General features: G+C 41.9%; 1 protein-coding gene across 2 annotated transcripts; it reads right to left on the bottom strand.

The window, feature by feature from the left end:
* Positions 1 to 133: 133 nt before the first annotated feature.
* ZBTB5 (zinc finger and BTB domain containing 5) lies at positions 134 to 17,369 on the bottom strand. 2 transcript variants are annotated; one of them, XM_045840759.1, is made up of 2 exons: positions 17,247 to 17,369; positions 134 to 2,474 (listed from the first exon to the last, which is right to left on the bottom strand). In XM_045840759.1, exon 2 carries the CDS (start codon positions 2,468 to 2,470, stop codon positions 440 to 442), a length of 2,031 nt encoding a protein of 676 aa, XP_045696715.1. In that variant the 5' UTR covers positions 2,471 to 2,474; positions 17,247 to 17,369; the 3' UTR covers positions 134 to 439. The 2 variants fall into 2 exon arrangements, with proteins under 2 accessions (XP_045696715.1, XP_045696716.1); XM_045840760.1 differs by lacking the exon at positions 17,247 to 17,369 and adding an exon at positions 15,829 to 17,234.
* Between the last annotated feature and the right edge of the window lie 937 nt (positions 17,370 to 18,306).

Consider the following 18,306-nt stretch of genomic DNA (forward strand, 5'->3'; position numbering starts at 1 on the left):
ACGGGCACAAGGTTGCCACTGGTTACACATAAATGAGTTTTATGTCACTGTACAGGTATATAATATCCCCATCAGAGGGTATACGAAATTTAATTAAATGCTTCACAGAGTTTTTAAAAAATTGCTAAAAAACTTTTTTTGCACTTTAATTTTTAATTTTTACATGTGCCACTTTTAACATCAATTATAAACTACTCTCTTACTGCGTTACTCGGCCCTAAGGAAGAATGCGGTTTGGAGGACCGCATCTCTCTGAAAGCGTGCATCGCACTCAGAAACGCAGCAGCACTCGCACTATTAGTTCTCCACCGAGTCATGGAAATCTGCAAAGGCCATCAGACAGCCTGAAACCTCAAACCCAGGGGCATTAGCCCTCAACCAAAACACATTTTAGTTTCGGTCCTACAACCAGAATCAGCACGATCTCTAAAAGTCAAGGTTAGAGCAAAGTGCTTGGAAGACTGCTGCTCTGCCAGCGCAGGCACGTCGTCTTAGAATGTTTATACAGGTGGCTGGACTGACTGAACCTCTTGCCACACTTCAGGCAGGCGTAGGGTTTTTCACCTGTGTGGACACGAATGTGCTTCTTGCAATCTGTCAAGGTCAAAAAAGTCTTGCAGCAGATTTTACAGGCATACTTGCGAGCTCCCTCTACAACCAAGACATTGTGCTCTGATAAAGCCTTCTTGCACTTTGACAGGACATCAGCAGACGCCCTGGTCAACTGTGGAGGGCCAGGCTGGGAAGGGTGCCCATTCTCAAATGAGGACGTGGCCCCATTCATCATAAGCTGGGAACTGGCAGAGTTTTCTGGTATCTGTGAGCTCCTGACAGAAGTTACAATTGGCATTTTGGGAGCTATACGGCGGTAGTATGGAAAGTTACTGGCCTTTCCTCTCGAGGAACCCATCATTACCCTGGAGAAGGAGGAGTGGAGGCCCAAACCAGATCTGGAAAAATCCATCCCGAATTGTTCTCCTTGATAGCCTGATGTCTGCACACATGGCAGGCCCATCGCTTCTTGCATGGGCCTAACGAAATGGGAGTCTGCAGGCTCACTGAATGGGTTTTCTACATGAGGGCCAGGGGCCGAGGAGGGCCCACCCGCAGGCCCAGCCTCTGGACTCAACAAATACGGGGCCTCACACTCCAGCCTGCAGTCACTCGTGGTGTTTGGGATATTATCGTCATTGTTCTGATTTGCACTAAAGTTACTTCCTCTGCTCTTGTTAAGAAAATTTGAAATGCTAAAAGTAGACTTATGATCTAAGTTATTTGTGACTTCCAAAATGTGGATATCACCTACCCTGTCAGTGCTAGACTGGGGATCTGAAAAACTCCGATCACTGCTCTCAGGGCTGAGGTCTATCTTCTCAGCGCTGACCACAACTCCTTCCACCTCCACAGATTCGCTGCCTTCTGCTTGTGAGGTCACATCGCTCACTTCATCCTGAGGTTCAGGAGAGCTCAAGGGCTCCGATTTAACCACTACTCTCATGTGCTCCTTCTCACCAAGGCCAACCTCACCATTTTCACACTGAAAACCACTTTTCTCAGTTGCAGCTTCCTGCTCAAAACTAGTCTCAACCTGAGTTGCGCGAGAAGCCATGGACAACTGTGCCATGTTGCCGACGCTGTTGTCAGACTGGCTAGGCACCTGGGCGTCTTCTTGAGCACCGAAAGGCTGGTCAAAGATGATGGCACTGTCTTCCTGGTTGTCAGTCATTCCGTCGGCCTTAGGGTTATCCACAATTTTCAGAGAATCTGGTGAGAAGAATTCCTCTCGAGAATGAACCCCTGAAGGCCCATTCTCTGGTGTAACATTGGAAATGGCAGACTCATCCATGGTGGGTCGGAGGCGCTGTCTGGCCCGTTCCTCTGCAGACTGCTTGCGCTTATGAAGGCGTCTCATGGGGAACGGTGTCCGCTGATCCAGGTTACTGCGCATCGACGAGCTCAGGGGGGCCTGCTGCTCCTCACTGCTCTGGTTGGAACTGAGGGCTGAGCTCACGATGCTTAGTCCCAGCTGCTGCAGCATAAAGAAGCGCTGCATGCGGGCACTCTGTTCCTGAGCACGCTCACTGGGGGGAGACATGGGCAGCGTCCTTGTCGTTAAGTAATGTTTACATGCCTTAACAACAGAGTTCAAATGCAGGTGAGAGGCTGCCAATAAGACATCCATAACATTGCTCTCCCCCAGCATGAGGGTGGAGGTATACATCATGTCAATCAGTGCGGCAAAGGCCTCTGCTGTCACTACCTCGCTATCCAGTTGGATCATGTTCATGGTCTGATCTCCCTCCGCCACTGAGAACAGGGCTCGGAAATGCGTGCTGCAGGCTGCCAGTACAGAGCGGTGGGCTTTAAAATGCCTATTTCCCACTACGATGACACAATCACAGAGCTGGCCATGAAGTCTTTGGTAGTTCAGTTGCTGGAAGATCTGTTCAAAGTGTCCAGGAAAATCCATGATCCTATGGGAAAAGAAAGTGTTAAGACTTAAAAAAACTTAAGACAAAGCCAAAGCACAGAGGGTGTGACAAAGAGAGAGGCATGGAGGACCAAGCTTGGATCTTTAAATGCTTGTGACGTTTTTGGTAATGGGCAAACAGACTAAAAACCTGTCAAACAAGGAGCAAATGCTGACTCAGATACAGCCCGGGAAGCATGCACACATGTGGGGTCAGGGTCAGCTACTGGTTGTTAACAGGCTCCCCTTCACTCTTCACATGACCCACTTTTAACACGCAGGGCCCGTGTTAGAAAAGACCAACGTGTGCATGATAGAATATGTATCCCTCAGAAGTTAACTGGAGTTCTACATTCCTTAAGGACAATGAGCACATTCCAGAGTCTTTAAGTCACCTTAAATAAGTGAAAAGGGTAAGTCAATATTAGTGGGGAAGATTTCTAGGTATAGATGGTAGTAGATTGCACACATGTATTTACCTCCCCACCACACATGCTTATTTCTGAAACCCCATTAAAAATACACTAAAGTTTTTTGGTTTTGTTTTTGTTTTAAAAGTATAAACCCACCAGGAAAAAAAGAATGAGAAATAAATATCAATAGCATTCTGGAAGCTGGTGAACAGGTAAATGAATGACTGACAACTGACTCAGCATACCCAGAAAGCTAAATCCTAAACTGGCAGTGGATAAAACATCCTGACTGAGATACAAGCTCCCCACCCACCCAAAGGCTCAGGAACTGGTTGCCGAGATGCCAAGGGAAGTGGAATGGAGGTGATACTAAGACAGGTGGACTTGATGGAAATGCACTCAATAAAAGACAGTACAATGGCAGCTCGTGCCTGTGGCACAGAAAAGGTAAGTCTATACAGAAAGATTCGGTGTTATCTGGGGTTGGGAGTGGGATGACAGAAGCACTGTCAACGGGAAGAGGGAATTTTGGTGGGAGGGGGGTGATGGAAATGGTCTAAAATTAAATTGTGATGACTGTACAACTCATAATTTTCTAAAAATATTTGAATTGTACACTTAAAACAAGGAATTTTATGGTATGTACATTATACCTTAATACAGCTCAATAAATTATACCTCAATAAAAAACTAATGGGGAAAGAAAAACAAGAGACAAACAATCCAGATGGGGGGATCTTTTATGTCCAGAGGGGGGCATAAAAGACTAACTTTCCAAATAAATAGCATTTCAACCCAGAACACCAATTTATTTATTTTATAAAATTTTTTATCCTTACCCAAGGACTTTTTTTTCGTTGCTTTTAGAGAGAGAGGAAGGAGGCAGAGGGGAGAGAGGGAAACATTGGTTGATTGCCTTGTAAGTGCTCCAACCAAGGACCGAACCCACAACCTGGGTATGTGCTCTGACGGGGAGTCGAAACTGCCTCTTTTCAGTACATGGGATGGCACTCAAACGACCGAGCCACAACAGTCAGGGCTGTAGCACAGCAATTTAAAAGGATGATATTCTGTTCAATGCCTTTGTTCTTTGACAAGCAGCAGAAATATGATTAAGGAAAAAGCCTCCTTATATTTTGAAATGTCAGTTATCTTGAGTTTAAGAAGAAACTATCATTCTTTTCTACAAAAGGTCATTCACTAGAATGCTACCTCTTAACGTTCAATCCCCACTTTTTATAGGAAAGGTAAGTAGCAAGGATATTGTGGTCTCAGAAAGCATCATTTTGATGCCAAGGCCTAGAGACCTTCGAAAAGAGACTCCTGAGATAGCTTAGCACAACCCCCACAAAGGCAGATGGTGAAATAACACTGGAGGACAGGTAAACAGTCCATACAATCATTTAACTTCCCATCTGCCTAAAGATCGTCAGCCCTATAATAGATGCCGTAGCACAGCCCTGGAGATCAACTCATGTTCTCAGAACACAATTCAGGCCCTCTTCGAAACACTTTACAGATGCCTGGAATGTCCCGCTATGCCTTGTAGTCAGGTCGTCTTCAGGGCAGTATAAAAGCAGAGGCTTCCTTTTCTCTTAAGGGGCTCTGGAAGTTGTGAAACTAACATGGTGACCCTAGAGATGATCAAAATCTACAGAAACCCTTGTTCTCTAAGTTAATAACTGCAATTTGCTATTTTGAGATACTTCAAACTAATTTCTCCTTAATGGCAATATTCTTTCATCTCAATATCATTTAATAAGACAGTTTATGGTGGAAATGAAATACATCAGATCAAAGCTAATCTTAGCCATAAAACTAGCTAATTGGGTTATTCAACTGTCCTTTCCAACATCAAGAGTGTCAGAAGTCACCTCAGCATAAGTCGGAGTCCTTAACTGAGCAAGGTGGAGTCCACTCAATTGATTTTAGGAGAAAGAGGTTATGATTAAGGGATGCTGGGAAAGCCACAAAATCTCTAGGAGGATGGGAGAGCTATGCTTGAATGCCTCAGAGCACCCAACCACATTGTGGAACCATTCTAGAAAACTCACTAGTGCCACTGCCACCTCTACCACCTGCAGCTTTGCATGGATCTTGCTCTGGATTAGCTGCTCAGAAAAGTAGTTGCCATTGCACCTTCTAGACCAACACTATCCAACAGAACTTTTTACACTGATGGAAGTTATCAGCTTTGATGCTCTGTTATGCACTTGTCAGTCATATGTGTCCATGAGCACTTGTGATGTGGCCAGTGCAACTGAGGAACTGAACTTTTAATTTTAATTAATTTAAATGGTTATCATATTGGAGAATAGTTCTAAATGTGCAATATTGTTCCATATTGCTCACATCTGCATCGAAACCCTACTCAAGTACATATGACCAAGGGAACCTAGATCTTGTATCTGCACTGAAACTATGATTCTACCTTGGGAAAGTGGGCTCACAATCTGCAGGCTATCCAGATGTAAAGGAGGTGTTCAAAAGATTTTGGGCAGCTGCAAATGACAAATATCCAGTACAATGTCCTTCTGACAATTAAAACCCCTCTACATGCATGTAATGTACAGATGACTTTGGAAATGCACAATTGTACTGGGTAAGAGGTGATCATCCAGAAGAGCACAAAAACAATAGAAGGCCAGAAGCACTGGTGTTACAATACACATGTGCAAGCAATGCAGACATCTTCAACTAGCATTTATTGAGCTCTGGCTCCTCCTGCCTACGGCTATGATAAGAAGCTAGGGTGGCCCTGGCTGGTGTGGCTCAGTGGATTGAGTGCCAGGCTGCAAACCAGTAGGTTCAATTCCCAATCAGGGCACATGCCTGGGTTGTGGGCCAGGTCCCAGTAGGGGGCTCGTGAGAGGCAACCACACATTGATGTTTCTCTCTCTCCCTCCCTTCCCCTCTAAAAATAAGTAAATAGAATCTTTTAAAAATAAAAAAAAGAAGCTAGGGTAAACTTTTAAAAGCTCTAGGTAATTTAAAACTAAGAAAATTATAAAATATTTGTTAATTTATTTTAAAATAATTATATGTTAATCTAAACAACTTTTATAAAAATTTTATTTCCCCCTCAAAATGAGAAGAGTGGCAGTGTTTTTACATTTTGCATTAAGAGAAGACATCCGGATTCTCATATTTGCTGGTGCATTTACACTTTTGCAATATCGTACATCACATGGCCTCTGGAAAACTCCACTGTACACTAATGGAAGAATGAGAGTGAAAAAAAGCAAATAGGTCTTTGCATTATTATAAAAATTGTTTTGACCTCACGGATCCCTTGAAAAAGTGTCAGAGACCCCTTTGGATCCTTGGAGTATATTCTGAGAACTGCTAATCTAATGAAAATTCTAATTACTGTATTCTTCAGACTGTAAGACACACCCCCCAATTTGGGAGGGAAATGGGGGGTGCGTCTTATAGTCCGAATGTAGCTTACCCGGCTTGCTGTGGGAGCAGGGGGGTGGTGGCCTATGTTATTTATGTTATTAAATATTTTACCATATTTTTTGCTTCAAAATTTTTTTCCTATTTTCCTCTTCTAAAACCTAGATGCATCTTATGGTCCAATGCGTCTTACAGCCTGAAAAATATGGTATACTGTGAAGATGGAGGCAGGAGTGTTCACTGAAATGCACAGACCAAAACTAGTGGAATTATAAGGAGGAATTAACAAATTCATTTAACAAAGTTCTTACTCTAACCAAGGGGAAGCCAATAGATAATATCTAGTAAAAAAATTAAGTAGCTCCAAGTATATCATTTTAGGATAGGCACACAATTATCAAAAGAATTAGCTAAGAATTGAAAGTGATAGCCTTGGGGAAGAGAAAATGGAAAGCAGAGAGGCTAAGGTCTGGTGTTTGTCTTAACAAATCTTGTGGAACTATTCAATTCTTTAAGTGATCTTTACTTAGCAAACTACATATACTTTTGGTAAAATTTGTTCTTAAAATCTAAAAAGACGAGAGCCAGAACAGATTAGAACCACACACATATGAAGTTAGAAAAAGTTGCCAAAGTATTACTCCCCAACCCCTGAAAAGGCATTGGTACCAGTTTTATAGAAAGTATCTATTAAATGCTGTGGAAAAGATAATTCCTATATTATTTAAAGCATTTTAGGAGAGGACACTTCTGATGATTCAGTATTTAAATAAATAGTTATTATATCACATGCCAGGTAATGCAATTAAATACAGTATGTACTGACCAATATTTCTGAATGGATCAGTAAGGACAAGTTATGCAGAGAAGAGCATTCTATTGCTGTGAGTGCACTAATAGACTTTTAAGAGACATTTTTTAATATCCAGTAACATGTGCATAACTCAATTAAGGTAAAAGTGAAGCATAAGTCAAACCAAATGAGAAATGCAGCTGATGCACTAGCATCTTTTAGCAAAGATTTTATTTATTTCAGAGAAAGGAGAAGGAAGGGAGAAAGAGAGGGGGAGAAACATCCGTGTGTGAGATAAACAATGATTAATTGCCTCTTGCTCACCCCCAACCGGGGGCCTTGTGCGCAACCCAGGCATGTGACCTGACAGGGAATCAAACCAGCGACCATTCGGTTCATAGGCTGGTGCTGAATCCAGTGAGCCATACCAGCCGGGGCTGATGCAGTAGCATTTTTAAACATATGTTTTGGCCACCCCAAAGTGCCACCACTGATATTCCAAGAATGAATGGGAAATAGTAGGGCATTACTATGATGTCCAAAAGTGATTCTAAAGACCATGAATATGAAGAAGGCTTAGATTCATACCATCTTAGGTAAGGTTTCCCAAATGCAGACCTTGAGAGAATGATTCAAGTGCAAGTGATTTATGAAGGAGGTGCTCCCAGGAGAAACTAGGAGTGAGGAGCATGAGAGGAAAACAGCAGCAGCCAAGCAAGGGTGCAATTTGGGGCAAAATCCCAGCCTAAGCCTGGTCTGGTGGGAAGCTCTGGAGTATAAATGAGTTTAAGTCACCTCACAACAAAGGAACTGGTCTTTTGTAGCCCTGCATTATTAGTCATCAACAGCTAAGAGCCTCTCCAGGGGACAGAAACTTCCAGCTTTCCGGGACCACGTACAAAGTGATGCCAGTCACCCAAGACCTGGTCCTCTTAAGAGTCACAGATGCAAGCCATTAGAAGCAAAAGCATACAGAAGCTGCACCACGGGTGCACAGACTGGTAACAGGGATCAAGGGGATCTGGTTAGAGCCCAGACAGTATCTGCTGCTCACACTTGGTGACACTAAAGAATAAAGTTGTGTAACCATACAAACAAACAGATGCTACTGCCCGTTAGGAAAGGGCATTTTTGTATATATACTTTATATGTTTTATTCCCAAACTCCCATCGCTGTCCCAAAATTAAGTTAATGAGAAATCTCAATTTAGTTCTTTGATTCTAAGGTGCCACTTAGCATTAAGAAACCCCATGTAGTAAACATTAGTAAATACTGTTTTAAAAGTCATTAACAAAATAATATACCACATACTTTTTCAATTGGGCTTTCTCGCATAACTGAAAAAATCTAATTAATTTGGGCATTAAAATACAGCTAGATGTAGTTATAACAGTCTGTCAGGTAAGGCTTTTTACTTAGAACCAAGAGAACCCAACTCTGGCTTACTTGAGCTAAAGATATCTGAGAAAGCAAAGATTTGGGATGCTGAAGATAATGAGACAGCAAAGGAATTCTGAAGAGTTAGAAAGCAAAATCCACAGTCACACTGGTACATTAGGAAGTTTCCTTCAGCTACTTCCTCTGTAATAAATAGCCTCCAAAAGTTCCTTCAGTATACACATCACATGCTCGAGATTCAAAGCTCCAGGGAGACCTCCTACATACTAGGCTTAGGGAACACCTACCCCCCACTCCTGATTGTGCTGGGCAAGCAAAGAGGAAGGGTATTTCCTTCTGTTTTTACTTACACAGTAGAAGGCTGGTTGCTTTTTATCCACCCAAACAAGATTATACATAAAAGGCGGGGGTCAAAATCATTAATGGACAGGAAATCAGAGTGCTATTAGGAAGGGAGAAAAAGTCTCAGAATATCCAAAAGAAGATCAAAACACATGTATGAGAGATTTCTTACAGGAAAGTCCCTCAAACCCTCACACATTCTTCTGCTTTTTTTTTTTTTTTTAGATTTTTTTAGATTTTATTTATTTATTTTTAGAGAGGGAAGGGAGGGAGATAGAGAGAGAGAGAGAAACATCAATGTGCAGTTGCTGGGGGTTATAGCCTGCAACTCAGACATGTACCCTGGCTGGGAATCAAACCTGGGACACTTTGGTTCCCGGCCCGCGCTCAATCCACTGAGCTACACCAGCCAGGGCTTCATTCTTCTGTTTTAAACAAACATTCAAGTCTTTCTAGTTTCCTAACTGAAGATCAGCAATAGCAATTCTAAAATAAGGGAAGACATGACTGCAGGTTGACAGATGCAAAATGAGCAGCTGACCCACCAGGGGAGAAGAGGTCCAGCAACCTGAAGCCCTAGAGATCTCAACAGCCCTGGCAGGTGCTGTGTACTTGGTATACAAATTCATTCATCCAATGTTTTAAAGTGCTTACTTTGTTCACGGTTAACTGCTGTGGAACAGAGATTTATATAGCATAGCCCGACCTGTCAGTGATGCTTAGCAGAAACAAGCCATACACAACCATATTACAAAGTAGGAAGCATTAAGTACCACATAAGTGATAAAGTGTACATGGTGGCTCAAAGACAAAGGTTATTTACGGCTTCCTGGTGGCACTGACAACAGAGCTAGGTACTGGTTTAGGATAAAATGAGATATAAAGGATATTCTAGACAAAGGTAAAGGTGGGGAGAGGTTTGAGGTGGGGGAAGCTATGTATCCATTCTGGCAGGAAAACAGGTAAGGGAAGGAAGGTAGGTATTGGATAGTGAATGCTCATAACTGATGTTAATGATTACAGTGAGTCATCAGAGAAGTTAGCCATGAGGCACATAATTTTGAACTAAAGACTATCATCACTTTACAGATAATTTTTGTAAAAATATTTTCATGTTTAAACACAGTGTCAGTCAGGGTTCTTTTTCTTTTTAAATATTTTATTTATTTACTTTTAGACAGAGGGGAAGGGAGGGAGAAAGAGAGGGAGAGAAGTATCAGTGTGTGGTTGCCTCTCACATACCCCACACTGAGGACATGGCCCACAACTCAGGCATGTGCCCTGACTGAGAATCAGGAATCGGACCAGTGACCTGCTGGTCTGCAGGCCGGCACTCCAGCCATTCCAGCCAGGGCTTGTTATTTAGTCTTGATTCATGAGTGCATATATGTGTTTTTTGATATTATGTGAGATGAAATGGGAAGTACACTTGGGAGTAATTGTGCTGCATATTGAAATAAGATGTTGTCTCAAGGAAAAAATACTGTGCAATTTTTGAGTCACAAGCAGCAATCACTGCTTCTTTCAGAGAACAGCATTTTTACTTGGAAGAGTGAATGACAAACTATGGTTATTCAGACTTGAGCATTTGCCAGGCATTTTCTTGGAAATGAATAAAATGAGCTTGTCATTTCAAGGAAAACAACTTACAGTATTTCTTGCCTCAGACAAAATCTGAGCTTTCAGGTGAAAATTAGAATTCTGGAATATCTGTATCTGTCACTGTGAGCTTGATAGCTTTCCAGTGCTCTTCTAATGAGATCATTAGTGACATTAATAAAATGTGACTTTAAAAAATATTGTATAATAAATGTGTCAACATCTGAAAGATCTGCATAACTCAGTGAATCAACATTTTCCAAATGACTAATGTTGTAACCATGAGGTTATGTTACAAAATAAGGTATGGGTAAAAAAATTCTACTCAAAGTACAAGATATAAATTAATGTATTTCCATGTAACAGAATATGAAAAGTTCATTGATATAGTTTCAGATTTTACATTGCAACTAATCTGTCTTCTATTAAACTAGACATTAAAGAGATTTGCAAAATGTGAAATAATGACAATGAACATTCCCAGTGCACAGATGTTGGTTTCAAATACCATTCGCTAATAAAAGGAACCAGGGCTTCTTGGAGAAATGGCTGATTCTAGGACTGAGGCAGGAAATACACAAAATAAGCCTGCAGAATCTTGTAGTGCCAGAAAGTAAGGAAATGCTACAAACAAACAAACAAACATGATAATGGGAATATGTGAAAGGGACAGTACCCAATAGGAGAAAATGTTCTTATAGGCCAAAGCTGAAATAGTTTGAGCAAAAAGATACATAAAATAATATTAGATTATAACCCAAAGTGTAAAATAAATATCCATAGGTCCATACTGATATAAATGGTTGGTCAGATAAATAAATGGGAGAGAAGAGACAAATCTGAGCAGAAGAATTCCAAATAATTTATGTAGCTACTCTGTCCTCAAGGAGATGGAGCACACTCCCCACTCCCTACTGCTTAAGTGTGGGCTATGCACAGTGACTTCCTTCCAGAGAACAGTACAGAAAGGGAGGGGCAAAGAGTAACTTTACAGTGGAGAAACATGACAAACATTTTCTCAGCCAGGTGATCTAGGGCACCACCAGTGGTGATAAGCTATGTTCATAGTATGCGTGTTAGTGGGCATCCCGTGTTGATGTGATGAGAACGGCACTTTTTCTCCGTGGTCTTCCCCACAAAAACCTGCAACCCCAGTCTAATCATGAGAAAAACATCAGACAAACCCCAACTGGACAGTCTACAAAATAAATGATGAATACTCAAAGCTATCAAAGTCACCAAAAACAAAAGTTTGAGAAACTGTCATAGCCAAGGGGAGCCTAAGGAGACAAGATGACTAAATGTAATGTGGTGTCCTGGATGAGATCTTGGAACAGAAAAAGAACAAGAGGTGAAAACGAAGGGAGCCTGAGTAAAGAATGGACTTTAGTTAATAATGTATCAGTGATGGTTCATTAATTCTAATAAATTTACCATACTAATGGTAAGACATTGATAACAGGAAAACTGATTGTGGGTATATGGAAACTCTCTATTCTGTCTTCACAATCTTCCTAGAAATCAAAAACTGTTCTAAAAAATAAAGTTTTTTTTAAACTGCCATTCTTTTCCCTAAGAATTTGTTTTGGAAAAATAGTTAACTCACAAAAAGCTCTTCAGACTCACCAATAATTTTTCAATGTATAAAGGAATCCCGAAGTCAAAAGTTTGAAAATCACTGACATAAATAAGTTTCATATATGGAAAATGCATGTATGTGGAATCTCATTCTTCAAATATATAGGATAAATGAGACTATAGTGTAAAGGCAGCCTTCAATTTATACATACACCATGCTACTCAATTTTGTGAAATTAATTGCCTAGCATTTGCTCAGCAATATTACCTTCCAAGATCATCACAAAGTATGCCTTTAATCTGTTACTATGGTAGCAAACTGTCAAAGCACCTGCTAAGTGTACCACACATACTATTATACTTCTATTAGTTGAAGGGTGGAGAGTTAGTTGGATGGAATGCAAGGGTTGAATGCCTACTAAAATGCAGGTTGTATAGGTACTTTATATATATTATCTCTTATGGATGACTGTCAAGTAGTAACTGTCATCCCCATGACTAGGGCCAACATCACCCAATCAGCACTGTAAGTGAAGGAGAAGAGTTATAAACTCAAGTCCAACCACAAAACCTGACTTTGCTGTATTGGAAACAAGTCCCCAGTAAGATCCGGCCCAGGTGGATGAAAACAAACTACTCAGGAGAGAATAGTATGTAGTTACAAGGGTGAGCAAGGCTTGGAATAAGGATTAAGAGATTGAGGGGATAAGGAGATAAAGCTGAAAAGCAGGCTCAAGGTCAAGGATGGGGGTCAATGAGAATGAAAAGATGGGCGTGTAAAACAACAGCTACTGGAGTAAAAATCAGAGCAAGGGTTGTAGAAGAGGTGGCAGGAGGGACTTCTCTTTCTCAAATCCTCCCTTAATGCCAATGCCAAGCCTTCACCACGGCCAACAGACCCCAGTTTGGAAGGTGAGGAGAAGGCAGAATGAGTTCTTCCTTCTCCCACTGCCTCTTGCTACTGGCTCCTCCCCAACACTGCCTTCCATGAGCCTGGTGCAGAACAATAATCAGGGATCAGAGCTTTGGGGAGAAGGCAAGGGTGACAGAGTACATTCCTGGCAGCAGGCTTGCCTGTCATACAGTGAAAATCTTGGCCTGCCCAACCCTGTCAGAGAGGTGGCCTGTCAGGGTGGTGGCCCACCAGCAGAGTGCTATCTGAAAGATGGGCATGCCCAGGACAACCAGTTACATGACTGACTGAAAACACTACCTTTCAACTTAAAAGTAATTTATGACAAATTTCACTGCTTTATCCTGTTTAGAATTTTATACTCACACTGTAATTGGCCTAGAAATTTCCCTTTTCTGGGTATTACATTTTCCTAAAACTTAAAATGAAGAGCCAGCTAGCGGATTACCTAGGGGGATAAAAGAACATCTGTAGCCAGTTAAAGCTCTAAAGATCATACAAACTTCACAAAGGTATAAAAAACCAACGAGAAATGGCTTCTTTCAGCTACTTACAAATCTGAGAGTGTCTCTATTTTAACATCTGCTTAAGAAGTCTAAATGTATTTTTCCTCTATTATTTAGAAAATGTTGCCTGCCACCCTCAGTTACGCTCCCCACATACAACCTTTTCATCATTTTGAAAAAAAGCTTTCATTGCCTTTTCACCATGACAGATCAAGAAACATATTTCTTAACAAACAAAACCACTTTATCAAGAAAAAAGCCACATCGCAGCTTTATAGACACTATTATTGATAGTGCCTTTCCAATAGAGAAAAAAATAGATTTCATTCATTTCTGTACCTAGTTTACTTTCAAAGTAGTATATTCCTTCACTTCTGAATCACTTATCAAATCAACAGCATTCAGCAAGAAACTGACACTTTTCCTGGTGAGTTGCTTTAGACATTCCACTCAAAATAAAGACTACAATGTATGTTATTAATGTATTTAGATTTTTGTACCACCTGTGGGTTCCCCTCACAACTGAAACCCAAAACTGTGGGTTTTCTTCTCCCTATCTTTCCTCAAAACCTCTCTGCAGTAGAGACTAAAACAGAAGGACTAAACAGAAGGTCTTGCATTTTTAGAGGAAGACTGTTGAGTGGATTTTAAATTATAATGGATTAATGAAGGTATAGTGAAAAATCAATTGTACCAAAAAATAGTATGTCCAGAACAAAGAATATATTCAAAATCATGTTTAGCATAATTCATCCTGATCATTTTAAACTTAAGTTGGAAATACAGCATTTGTAAACTTGTTATCAAGTACACAAAGTAACAGACTACCAAGTCTAATTTCTAAAAGGAGATTCACCCCTCAAACATCCTTCAAACTTAGTAAAAGAAACCAAACACTTTGTTAATTCCATTCATATGAGAAAAAAGTATCACTTCCAGTAGGATTGCCTCAATAACAAAATTTAAAAAATTTTTTAAAATATGTTTATTGATTTTTGGCAGGGGGGGCGAGAAACATCAATCGGTTGGTTGCCTCCAAACCCACCTCAACCTTTTGGGGTGTGGGATGATGCTCTAACCAACTGAGATACACGGTCAGGGCAATAACATACTTTCTTCAGAGTACAAATTTAGAAAATGAATTGGTTATAATTACAGTGAATCAATTGGTACAAAAGTCTTTTAAGTGTACCAAATGTCATTAAATCTTAGATGCCAGTGATTATAAGATGCAACATATTTCATGTAACAGTAGGAAAGAAAAAAAAATCTGTCAATCAGGCTATAGCATAATGCTTACTGAGGCATCCTGTCTTCAAGATTAAAGTGGGATCAAAACTGTTTTAGAATCAAGGAAATACTGGAATCTTAAACATGTCATTCAAATATGTTAGACGATCAGAAGGAAAATTATCTACAAAAATATAATCCTGAATACTAAGAAAGTTATCTATGCCTAATATATTACAATAAAGTTAGTGCTCCAACACAATTCCTAATAAGTTTGAACTGTCAGAAAGATAAATCAACTCTCCATCTATCTATGTAGAAAGTCACCCCTCCTCCTAAATTGGTCTTGAGATGAAAAGCCACTATTCAGTGATGAAAATGATGAAAACAACTGTAAAGAACAATAGTTCACTCAGAAACAGCTGGTCTTTTAGCATGAGAAGTTCACTGCACAGTTAGACAAAAGGTGCTGTGTAGTGCTACATTCCATCCCACCTGCAGCACTAACAAAAACTGGCTCTACTAGATAACATCCATATTTGAGAAATGCTAAGTACAGTAAAATAGAAATCAAAAGCTTAAAACTGGCAGAGGGGGAAAGTATTTGTTTATAATAAATGTACATTTTTTTAAAAGTTGAAAACTAACATGGAATCAATACCTTGGGTTTTTCTTTTCCCTTCCAAGAAGAAATTGAAGCAGATTCAAGATCCTATGTCAGCACTACAGCAAGTGTTGTCATATCTGACTGTATACAAGATAGTACTCTCTCACCCACACTGAAGAACTCCATGTAACTCATGCTAAGTACTTTACATTAAGTACATTACATACTAAAACATTTACATGCATTTTGTATCCAAGTGACTTTTAAAAATTACTTCAACTTCTCATGAGAGTCTTGCAACAAAGCCTCCTTTGAGACTGCTGATCCTAAATTTAGAAAAACACTCAATTATGTTTTTCTTCCAAATCTTTCGGAATTTTGCTACAGACACCTCAATGAACCAGAAAACAGCTTGCCAGTATCTTCAACTAATTACACTGTTTTGACAAAACTTTTAGGAGAAAAAAATACATATCAGAAAACAAGTTGATTTCGGGACTCTTTAAATTAAAAAGTTCTAGTTCATTAATTCAGCAAAATCCAAGGGCCCAGAACTAGTTTCCAACCAATCTGTCTTACCTGGCAGGTCATCAAGCTGGCTGCATGGCCCGGCCAGTCTTCCCAAGTTTGCTGAAATCTCCAGAGGCAGTTAAAGCAATAATGGGAGGCCTCTGCTCCATTTAGAGGCTTTTCTCTAAAACTTCTCTCCCCATCTGAGCTCTTCCCGGCTCCCCCTCCACCTCTACTCTTTTAGCTTAGGGTCAACCTCCCTCAACAAGGAAATCCTAGGACTTTTGCAAGGAAGAGCAAGTTCTCTAGAAAATAGAGACACCAGCCCACATTTTTTATATATCTAAGGCACATCAGCCTATACAAAAATAACAAACCATCAATGATGAGGAAGGCACTTCAACATCTAAAAATCCCAATGCATGTAGTATCTTCTATTTACTACAACTGAAAAGTACAGACTGGAGCAAAAATAGGTTTACAGTTGTTCCTATGGAAAACAATACAAGTAACAAATAATACAGAAAAAACTTAGTTTACTTTTGCTCCGCCCTATATATTGACGTATTTTGGGAAAAAATTTTGTTTAATTCTTGAATGTGAAGGGCTTCTTTTTTCCACTCAACCAGAATCCGAGCATATCAGTAATCCAGACTTTGCTTTGGCTTTATTTTAAAAATTCCTCCAAATTAAATTAGAATCTGTATTCTTTTCAGGAATTAGTTTCTACAGTACCTTCCACTATGCCAGAATGCAAACTCACTTAAAAATAAGTGACCCATTTTGGAAGGGGGAAAAAAAAACCCTAAACTTCACTTCCCCTTAACTCACTGTCTTACGAATTTATGTACAAATCCGCAAGGGGAGAAGGTAGAGCGGCTATACTTCCACGAAGCCTGGTAGTGGGCACTCAATAAATGCTTATAACCACTTCAGTCCTCTGATAATAAGTTGGGCCGCTCCAAAACACTGGCTCCACCCCTCCAGGGTCAGCAGCCAGTTCCCGATTCCAGACCGCCTTGGCCTTGCTATGATGAAAGGAAACCTTGTCGCTCAAGGAGACTCAAGACCAGGGAAAGGGAGCCACATGACCCCATTCCGCAGGGCAGCAGATCCTCTAGGCTGTAGGTCCCGAGACCTATTCCACCGCACCCCCGTAACCTACCTCTTCCGCCCCTAGATCTGAGGGGGCAAGAGCCCCCGCCCAACCCGGCAGCCACCCAGCCGGCTTCGGGACAAGGGGGACGCCTGCGCAGAAGAACCCGCCTCCCATCCTCCTGGCCCCTCCGCTCGGTAGGGTAACAATACCCCTTCAGAAAGACACGCAGGGTAGCCGAGGGGCACCAGTACGCGTCTGCGCGCTCCCCAGATGTCCTGTCGCGACACTGCTTGCGCCGCTAGCCCAGCGCCCCTGGTGCTCAACAGTCTCCACGAGAGCGAGACCGCGCGCGCCGCCACCACCACTCGCGCTGACAGGGTCTCCTCACCTGAGCCGGGCTCCGCCCCCCTTCCCGCAGGAGAAGGCAACGACCCTTCTCCGATCAGACTCGACTGTGTTGGAGGAGGCGGGAACGTCCAGGCTGGCGTCTCAGTGATGGGATTTCCTCCCCCTTCCGCCCACCCTCCCCGCCCACCCCGCCTCTAGTCCCCCAGCTCCTTCGGCCCCTTCGCTGCGGTATTCAGAGCGGACCGCGGCGGCAGCCGACAGTAAACGGAAGTGACGCAACGCGATAACGCCTACACCACCTCCTCCCCTAGGGCAGAACTGTGACCAATTAGCAGGGGAGGCGGTGGGGGCGGGGAAGGAGAGCAGCCAGCCAGTGCGCGGAATCCGGAAGAATTTACAAGGTCCCGGAACAGTGACCAATCCACGGTCCCGGGAGTCTCTGTGTTTACTACCGACCGATTCCGTGAGCGCTGCAGCCAATCACCGTGTTTCTTACAACACGTAAGCTGCTTTCAAACTCCTTAAGGAGGAATTCACTACCCAAACGACTCTAGGTTAGGGCTATAGAAAAGCTTAGGTGTGTCAAGCCAATCGAGACCCGCTGAGATTGAGGCGAGAGGGTTTTCTGCCTAGTTCCATGGATCACAGTCGCGACTGCCGGGAGGCGGGCTCTCAGGGTAGTGTGTTCCACGGGTCGCGGGACCTAAAGGATTTTCCCACTCTCTCGGCGCTGGCCTTTTGGTGACCCCCCCCCCCGCCTCCCTGTCGCAGGAGAATGCACTTCGTGGAACCCACACACGCACCGCCTTAGAAGTTGAATTCTCACGTGGTAGACTTTGGAAAAAATAAAATTCAAAAAAAGCTCTTTAGGTTAAATTAGCCGAAATCCAGGCGAACAAGGTTGATCCTACGCTGATAGCAGTTGGGTCCGACAGCGCCCCAAGTCCAGTTCCAGGAGTAGCTTCAAGGGTGGCTTCTCGCAGCTCTGACGTCTGAGGAGAATGACAGGCAGGTCCGGGCTTGCGACTCACACATTGCTCCAGCTTTCGAGCCGCAGGTCATAGAAGTTCAGTCTCCAAAACCAACTTCCCCTCAAAACA

The sequence above is a fragment of the Phyllostomus hastatus genome, unplaced genomic scaffold (assembly GCF_019186645.2).
Source record: "Phyllostomus hastatus isolate PE091 unplaced genomic scaffold, TTU_PhHast_1.1 phas_contig_34, whole genome shotgun sequence".
NCBI classification, from domain to species: Eukaryota; Metazoa; Chordata; class Mammalia; order Chiroptera; family Phyllostomidae; genus Phyllostomus; species Phyllostomus hastatus.